The 9,889-nt window shown below is 34.5% G+C and overlaps 1 protein-coding gene across 1 annotated transcript; it reads left to right on the top strand.

Annotated features, from left to right (window-relative positions):
- Window positions 1-14: 14 nt before the first annotated feature.
- LOC128218492 (ubiquitin carboxyl-terminal hydrolase 22-like) lies at window positions 15-9,417 on the top strand. Its single transcript, XM_052926170.1, has 13 exons — window positions 15-211; window positions 725-857; window positions 1,211-1,321; window positions 1,699-1,800; window positions 2,498-2,673; window positions 2,992-3,139; window positions 3,592-3,697; window positions 4,427-4,524; window positions 4,929-4,986; window positions 6,284-6,410; window positions 7,054-7,202; window positions 7,826-7,975; window positions 8,495-9,417. Exons 1-13 carry the CDS (start codon window positions 92-94, stop codon window positions 8,535-8,537), a joined length of 1,521 nt encoding a protein of 506 aa, XP_052782130.1. The 5' UTR covers window positions 15-91; the 3' UTR covers window positions 8,538-9,417.
- The last annotated feature ends 472 nt before the right edge of the window (window positions 9,418-9,889 follow it).

The following is a 9,889-nucleotide window of genomic DNA, read 5'->3' as shown; positions in this document are numbered from 1 at the left end:
TGCATGTGCGCATCGTCAACAAGAGAAAATGTTCAAACAAGGCTGATTTCGGATAGGAAAAAAAATCATGTTTCTGTTCATTTAGACCACGATGACCTTAAGCGGTTGTCCACATTTACATAAACTGAAGTCTGATAAGGGCACCGATTGCTACAAAATCCTTTATGCATGCTTCATAAGTTGTAAAACAGCGGATGCGAGGCGTCGCAAGGTGAAAATCTTTGTGGCTGTCAAACTGAAAGTCGACACATAAAATCTAAACAATGAATGAAAATTATCATGAAATCAATAAAAACATAAGTCTTCTTATTTTGTTTACTGGCATGTTTTAGCTTCAATTGACATCTAGTCTCTTCATATTTTGATACAGTGAATTTTTTATTAATATGACGCACCTTTTTGGCCACACCTGCTCACATAAATTTTGAAGAATAACCAGTAACTGCTTACAAAAAAGCCAGAAATATACAAGTTTAAATTATAATTAGAATTAGCTTAATATTTCTGAACAAAATAAGAGTAAGATTAAAGTCATGTAATGGTATTTGATCAGTCAAATATTGAATTAACTTTCTAATACATTTCCACTGATCATGAAGATAAAAATTGATTGATGCATAGTTTTAATTTCATTTTATGATAATTTTTGGGCAAACTTCAAACATTAACGCAATCATTCAAATATGATTAAGACTTGCAACATATCTTATATTCATGTTTTCAGGCAAAGCACAGTGTGTGTCATACATGTCGTGTATATGACCTGCGGCTTCACGCCTGCATATCATGCGTCTACTTTGGCTGTTACCAAGACAGCCACATCCAGAGCCATGCGGTTGCCAATGAACACTGGCTTGGTATACTATGAAATGAAAAGATCTTCTGATCTATACAAGTCTAACATTATGATATTGATAATAGTTAAAAAATGAAATTTATAAAAGAATTAGATCATTCAGACAGATGAACAAATGATATCCTTTTAGATTTCACTAGATACCTTTATGACAACTCAAGTATTTCCAATAGCATTATGTGATAAAAGCTTAATTGACACTGATAGAAAAAACCTAAAATAACATATAGCAATTTGCAAAAGTTCCAACATGAATTTATTCTAATAGACTCTATTTCAAAACCTTGAATGCAATTGATAATTTGGTAAGCTTTTGATAAATTACTGATGTTTTGACATGTGTTATTTTTTCAGCTGTAGATCTTACATATGGTATGATCAACTGCTTTGCATGTGGAGATTATGTGTATGACAAGGAAGTAGACAAGATTGCAAAGAAACTAGGCAACAGGTCTTCCACACCAGGTAATCAATGGACAATTAGTTTCAGGTTTATTTCAAGAATTAATACCGGCTCATTGTGTTTAATCATGGCGTCATGGATACCTTGACTAACTGGATATGGTGCCTATTATTCCTCAGTTGTTTTCCCTAGATGTTGACTAAATAGAAATAAACATCCATAACACTCATATGATTGTTCTTGTTAATATGAAGTATCGTAATGAAATAAGTATGGTAAAGTTTTGGTTGATAAAATATATTAAAAAATGTGAACTTAAAATTAATTTTTTGAATTTTATTGTACTAGCAGCATAATTTTAGGGCTGTACTGTAGATGGTCAAATTACAAGTTTTAATTATTTAATTTTTGTTATGAATTATTTTGTTTTTTTTTGCAGTGGTGCTAAATCAGTTTGCCATTTGGCAGCCAAACCACAGAGAACTAGACCTCCTGAGAAGAAATGTAAAGAGGAGAAGGGTAGAGGAGACTTCTACTATAGGTAATTTATCATTTATGCCAGAGCTGAGAAACAAGATATTTAAAGGCTACTCCTTTATACTTCATTCTGGTTTGATTTAAAGTTATGATTATTATGAAGAGTTAAACTTGGTTTAACATAGTTTTAAATGCTAATTTCTTTTCTGGAAATAATTGATGTGAGTCATCTTATTTAATATAAAGATAAAATCCACTGCCCATTGTTGAAATGAAATTTAGTCGAATTTATTGCTGGTCTTTGATGCTTGGTTATGTTTATAAACATTTATAGGTCACATAGCTATATTTGGCCCTTAATCGATATCCCAAATTTTGAAAACACATCACTGTTCCACTATTTCAACAACTCATTTTTACTCGATCTTGAGCCAAAATCCTAATGTCAGGTCAAGTGAATATTTGTTTAGTTTTTTTACCCACATATTTCGAATAATACAATGTCAGACTACTTACTCTGCACAGGCCACTGTTAATTGCTTTGACTTCGTGCAGACCTTTTTTTTGCTATTTTGCGGTTTTGGCCAATTTTATGATGTTCAAAATTCACTACAGCATTATTTGCAAATTCAAACCAGCTGTGTCTAAGTTAACCAATAAAACTATTTGTTTTGAAATAAATAATATTACTTCTTGGACTTACCAGCTTGAAAAAGTACTTTGTCCTTGAAACTTTTCTATGTACTGTGACCATTTTTCAGGTCTGAGAGGTCTGATCAACCTGGGAAACACATGTTTTATGAACACCATAGTTCAGGCACTGATTCATACACCTGTCTTGCGGGACTACTTTCTGGCGGATAGACATGTGTGTCAGATGGTGAAGGATGGCAATGAGCAGTGCCTTGTGTGTGAATTGTCTAACATCTTTCAGGAGGTAAGTATACAGTAGTTTATAAATTTGCTTACCTTTAGATTATTGTAATTATGTAAAACACATTCATGTCGTAATTGATCTTACGGCCCTCTGGTGAAAAGCTGTTGCTTGACTTATGATTTGGAGTTACACTGAGTGATAAGGCTGAACCAGATTGTGTCTTATGTTTAGTGTCACGTTCCAATTTTAAAACTTACTGACCAAAAATAACAAAGTACCATAGTAAAGACTAGTCTTATTCTTGACTTAAGATTGTTGGAGAAATCAGGCTAGGTCAACTTATCGGCAGATATATATCAATGTGCTTCTGTTCAACAGTTCTACTCTGGGATCAGCTCCACGTACATTCCGTATCGCCTGTTACACCTGGTATGGACAAGTGCGCGTCACCTGGCCGGCTATGAACAACAGGACGCACACGAGTTCCTCATAGCTGCCCTTGACCTTCTCCATAGGCATTGCATAGGTAAGGCACATCAATACAGAATATTGGAGATAATTTTTTTTTTTTTCTTGATAATAGGATTGTAAACAAAGTTTGGAAGGTTCAAAATTTGCAATGCCATTATTTAAACATAGACAAACATTGAAAACTTAATGTTTCACATGATATGAAATTTGCGACTTTAATTATTCAACCAAAGCATATATTAAACTTTTGTAATATTTAAGCCTCTGAAGATATTTTATTTATCAGCAAATCATGTCAGAACACATGATTGTAAAAATAAAGACCCTAGTTCAAATTTTTTATTTGAGTCAATAAAATTTAAGGGGTGGCAAAAAAAAGAGGGGGTGGGGATGAAATTCTGGCAGTTAATTTATAGTCGCCTTAACGACAAAAACAATTATGAAAATAAATAAACCTGCTCTGATTATAAAATTGCTTTGCAACAATACATGCTATCTGTATTTCAGCGGGCCCGAATGGTCGAAGTGGCAGCAGCCCCCACAACTGCCAGTGCATTATAGACCAGATCTTCACTGGCGGCCTACAGTCTGACGTCACATGTCAAATGTGCAAGTACGTTATCATATTCAATAGTTTGAAACATTGACCTTTGCAGTAGAGTGTGGGCTTTATGTTTTGTTTTTATGATCGTCAACGATATTTACTTGTGGTGAGTATAACGTTAAGGTTTTGTTTTGCTACAATTTACATTTTTTTTTATGAAAAATTTATTTGATATGATTGACAAACTAATAATTCAAAAGTTTAAAGTTTAAAAGATCCAGTTCGTATGTTAAAGAAGCTCTCAGAAAAAAGTAAATTACTAAATATGGTATGACTTATTGGAACAACATTGGTGCCTTTAGTGTAGAATGCTGTTCAACGATTCATCACAGTGGTACACTGAAGTGGTATTCATATTGATACTATAATCTAAACAACAATTCTTCTGGTTGGAATACCCGACCCTACCAGTGAAATAGGGGCTGACCCTACATTTCTTATAGTCTGTGTGTGTTTTAAAATGTTGTTTAAAAACCTTTAAAGCTTTATAATACAAAAGATTACTTTAACGCCATTTTACAATGATGACAATAAAGTTCTTACTCAAAGCCTAATAGAAATAAAAAGCCTACCAACGCTACCTGTTTTTGAAAAAGATGTAACCCTAACCAAACCATTCTCTTTTTGGGGCTTATTACAGCAACCTTAATGTCAAAGTTAATGTCTATTTTAGAATAATATTTTTTAAATTCTTATTCTTAACAGGGTCATGTTTATCTATTATTTCTCTCTTTTCAGTAATGTATCCACAACAATAGATCCTATATGGGACATATCTTTAGACCTTGGACCAGGCTTATATAATGGCACACCACCACCGGTCCCACCAGTGACAGGTAAATTCAATTGTTAATAGCCCGTAAACTGCAGTTGTGATATAAGCAAATCAAATCAAAAATGCTTATTTGCATTAAGAAGAGTAAAAACTACTCTGAAATTGCTATAAATGGCTTTGAAAACTGGGGTCTATGTAAGCCCCTTAACCCTGCTTTGGCCCTGAATCTCTAATTACGATTAATACCCGAACAATATTTCGGGGGCTTGGTTCAAGTTGCTTATATGGAAGCGTAAAGCTTTACAACTGTTTTGTGCTAAGCCCTCAATTTCAGGATGTTTTGGAGGGGGATTTTTGGTCTATTAACATCCCTGTTTTAATATCCCTGTTTATAGCATTTGATATTTTCTTGTGAAATTTATGAAGATTTATGAAAATCTTTCAAAAGATACTCTTTTTTTTCAGGTTACTCAAACAGCCCAGGAAACTACGATCCTACCTCACTTTTAGACTGCTTGAAGAGGTGAAACACCTTATTATTGATGTTTATTATTTTGTCTGTGTAGCAAGGCAGACATAAAGGGATCATGTTGTCCGGTGTTGTTGTTGATGCCCATGTCCATGGTATCTCATTTTTTCTCTTAAAATTTTCCATTTTTTTATTCAAACATTACCATACTTGTCTGGCATTATCAGCATCACCCCTGTCCATGGTATTACACTTTAATTTTCTCCCTCTATCATATGCATTTTTCTGTCCAATCTTTACCAAACTTGTCCCATACTTATTGGCATAATATCTCAAAAGACTTCCATCAGCAGTCAGATCGCAGTATCAATTCCAGAGTTATAATCCTTGTATGTCATACTTTGACCAAATTTAGTTTGTCAGCTCTCTAACTAGAGAACTTCTTTTCTTGTCTTTCCCAAACTGAGTTATTCATTCATAAGAGTTCTTATATTAAATGGAGTAATAGCCCTTGAATTGTCAAATTTGATCAAATTCACTTTGTCAGCTCTCTTATTTGACCATTTTTACCCATCTTAACTACAAAAGTTTGCAATGTTTAAGAGCATAATATCTTGAAACAAGTTTGATCAACAGTCACTTCACAGAATTTCAGTTATTATTATTTTAGTTATGGCCCTTAAATTTTCAAAATTTGACCAAATTAACTTTGACAGTCTTCTGATGCTCAAGCATTTCTTTCCAATCCTAAGCAAGTGGGTTGGCAATGGTAATGGGGATACTATCTCATTTGTTTTTTATAAACAAAAAGACCGCATTGTTTACTCCAGAGTTACGGCCCATGAAATTGTCAAAACTTCATCAAATTCACTTTATAAATTTCAGTAACGAACAATCAGGACCATCATTCAATAATAACCCTTGACAAAGCAATGTGTAATTCATGCCAATGATTTTTAAAGTTTTGTTTGACAATGACAGGCGCCATATCTGATTTGCCGAATTGTAGTTGAATTTACAATTTATGCTTAGAAGGCATATTTTTGTCCATGATTGATATACTGCTGTTACAATGTCACTGTAAGGTAGAGTTCCCAGTTCAGTACCAGGTATCTTTTACTCCTGTTCCCTCTGTCAAAAATATCATGTGCATTTTAGACTTTTTCTTTGTCTCCCATCGACAATGTGTGCAATTATCACATGATTATGATGAAGTGTATAATGAATTGTATACAAATATATTTTTTACCATCTTCGAATAATACAACCACCCATGGTTCTTCATACCTGAGTAAAATGAAAAAACTTCAATTTACAAAGCAAATTTCAATCATTCCGCATTGTTTTACAGATTTACGAAGCCAGAGCACTTGGGGAGCCTGGCGAAGATAAAGTGTAGTAGCTGTGGCTGTTACCAGGAGTCTACAAAACAATTAACAATGAAGAAACTGCCCATCGTTGCTTGCTTTCACTTGAAGGTACACTGGTTTGTTGTGGTGTTATGGGGTATGGTTTTAGGAAGAATGCACTGGAATAAAGAAAAAGTTGGGTTTTTCGCTAGCCTTGATGTAAACCTTGGCCATAACAAAAAACTGCTGAAGACGTTGAAATGAAACTTGGTACATATGTTGTAAGAGACAATATGCACATTAACAGCAAGGCCAAATCAGCATTGATGGCTTTCAACTACAGGTTATTGTACAGTTGTTCTATGAGATTTTTTTTTTTTGCTCAGACAATTGCATCAAAAAAAGTGAGAAGTACATTGAAATGAAAATAAATGAGTTTGGAAATAATTTCTAGAATGGTCTTAGCCCCTTGATCCTCTGGGCATGAATCCCTCAAACTTAAACTGACCCCTGGCTATTTTTTCAGGATTAAAAATTATCAGCTGTTAGAACTCCTGATCATATTTTTTATGGTGACAAAATATATATAATTTTGCTTTAAACGTAATATAATTTTACAATTTTTGTCATACACTGTTAAACATTATATTTTACAATATTTTAGTTATTAAAAAAATGTCCTTTGGAGAAGAAAGTAACAACAATAGTTGGAGTTCTTCAGTTTTATATATAACCAATTAACAATGTGTTGAAACTTTATTTTACATTGTAGCGCTTTGAGCATTCTACGGGTTACCACAAGAAGATCTCGACATATATGTCCTTTCCCGAGGAGCTAGACATGACGCCTTTCATGTCCTCATCAAAACCCACCACTAACGATATCAACGGCACTACCAAAGGGCTTTCATGTAAAAACAAGTAAGTACTGTAGAAATTTGTTTGTTTCTGGTTTCCCAACCTACCTATATATGTCACACATGCTAAGGTTTCCATTACTCAAATACCGTATATGTCCTGCTAGATGCACATGCCCTAATAGATGAACAGGTTTTTTTTGTGGGTCTATGTTCTGATTTTATGACTTAGACAATGCTTACCTTTACTCCAAGCTTAAAAAAAACAACAGCAATTTGTTCCGATGAAAGCATTACATCGTTGATATTTGATTATAGTGATCCTGCTCAGACTGCTGACGTCATGCATATAAACCCATACCTTATTGTATAATTTAGGTTACACATCATCTCATAAATAACAAAGCAAAAGTCATGCTGAAAGGTGTGTATTGATAATAATTGAAGCAATGACTCAGTGGACCATTTAATCATTTACACACAAGGGGGTGTATACAGTGATGCTGTAGCTTATTTTTTGGTTGTATACCTAAATCAAAGATTGCTGAATGATTTTCTGTTTGTAAGTACTCACTGTTTGCAGATGTGAACCACAGCAGCGCATGTGATTGTGGCCACTACACGTGTTATATACATGGGTCGTGTACCTTTATCAGTGTTTACTGAAATGTTTGGTTGTGTTTGCAGGTACTCACTGTTTGCAGTTGTGAACCACAGCGGCACGATAGAGTGTGGCCACTACACGTGTTATATACGACAGCACAAGAACCAGTGGTTCAAATGTGACGACCACCTCATCACTCGCGCCTTACCTCAAGAAGTCTTAAACAGCGAAGGGTACGGGATTTAGATGGAACAATGTCATTGCCGTCCTTGTACAATGTTAATGGGACCTGGGAGCTGTTTCATTTAAGAATCCTAGTCTTTTCTTCAATTATCTTAATCTGTCTAAACATCAGGAACGGAAAATGCGGTTCCTAGAGAGGAAATTTGAGGAGGTTTTCTTTCTATGTCATTGATAATCCCTTGTCTGTTACTTCAAATATTATATATTTTACAATGATTGTGGATGCTGCTCAAGCGTGTGGTCTTGTGTTGTGGGGGAAACTTGAGTACTCGGAGAAAAACCCACTTGTCAGGCTTCGTGACCACTTACTAAAATCACATGTGCCCAGGCCTGGAATCGAACCCTGGTCGCCTTTGTGAGAAGTGAGTGGGCTAACTGAACAACCAATGGCTCCTGTTCTGTTATAATCTTATTAATTTTGTCTCGATATATTTATGTACCTGTGATGGGTATAATTTTATGTAGGCTATGTGATGTAGTAGACAAACGATGTTCTCTCTCAATTTCAGCTATCTTCTGTTCTACCATAAGCAGATCTTGGAGTATGAATGATGACAGGAACATTAGCTTCTGGTCCGTACAGTATTACAATAGAAGATACAGATGCCACACAGCTCAACGCGTGGTGTACATTATACACACAGGGTCTCCATTCAGAGGCATTATCGTTGTCTGTCTGTCTGCATGCTTAGTCGTGTTGTTTATGAGTATGTGAGGGGCCAATATTAACTAACGTCTTGAGTCTAAATTTAAGACGCAGACTCAGAATTGCTAATTTTTAGAAGTTACAAAATATCCTTAATATATATTTTTTCCGCAAAAGATGTGTAAATATTTGTTAAATTATTTTCTAGTAGAGATACCGAAAAACCCCGACCAATATTGCTCTTCTTATAGAAGTTTTACAATGTAAGTAAAATTTTAAGTTTTGAGTCTTGAAAGAAGACTCTAGACATTAGTGAACATGGCCCAAGGTGTTGTTAAGGTACATTCGCTTAGTGTTTTACTTACAGGGGAGAGTTTGATACTAGTGAGAACATACAAAGTACATGTAGTTTACAAAACTCTCTTTACGTGATAGCGAAATGCTACATTAATGATTTGTAGCTCCATTTGCTCTTTAGAATTTCATGGATTATAAGGGGGAGCACACTTAATAGTTTTTCAATGCGTCATGGAATGGGAATATACCAGCGAATGAAAGAAACTGTGCATGATGAGAAATTAAGCAAAATTTTATAAAGTGATTTTTGCTGATGAAACGTTGATTACGGTATCACAGCTTTTTAAAGCTGCACTCTCACAGGTTTACCGGTTTTATAACTTTGTTTATTTTTTGTCTTGGAATGAGCAAATATGTGCGTAAACATTTACAAACCAGTGATAAAAGACTGCAGACAAAAGATCAGATCGCAGATTCTCAAATTTTCGTTCGAAAATTAATGTTTTATGGCTAAAATGGTTACTCACGGTTTTATGCATAAAACATCAATTTCTGAACTTAAATATAAAATTCTGTGATCTAATTTCTTGTCAGCAGTCTTATATGACTGATATACATGCATTTTCGCATAAATTGGCTTGTTCCAAGACAAAAAATAAAAAAAAGATGTCAAAGCTTTCAATCTGTGAGAGTGCAGCTTTAAAATATCAATGTAATTCTGATACAGATACAGTGGAAACCTGTTGGCTCGATATCCCAGGGACCGATAAAAACACTTCAAACCTTGCGAATAGTGACCCAAGCAGGAATGCTTTACATCCTTTTCGAATAAACGAGGAAATCTAGCCAAGCAATATCGAGCCAAAGAGTTTCGACTGTAATCTCTGATAATATGTGACACTATTCAGAAATCTATCAACAGTTCAAACTCTATTGTGAACCCCTTTTTAAGATATAGTAT

This window comes from Mya arenaria, chromosome 2 (assembly GCF_026914265.1).
Source record: "Mya arenaria isolate MELC-2E11 chromosome 2, ASM2691426v1".
NCBI classification, from domain to species: Eukaryota; Metazoa; Mollusca; class Bivalvia; order Myida; family Myidae; genus Mya; species Mya arenaria.
The sequence above is the reverse complement of the archived record's forward strand: the minus strand, read 5'-3'. Positions and strand labels throughout refer to the sequence as shown.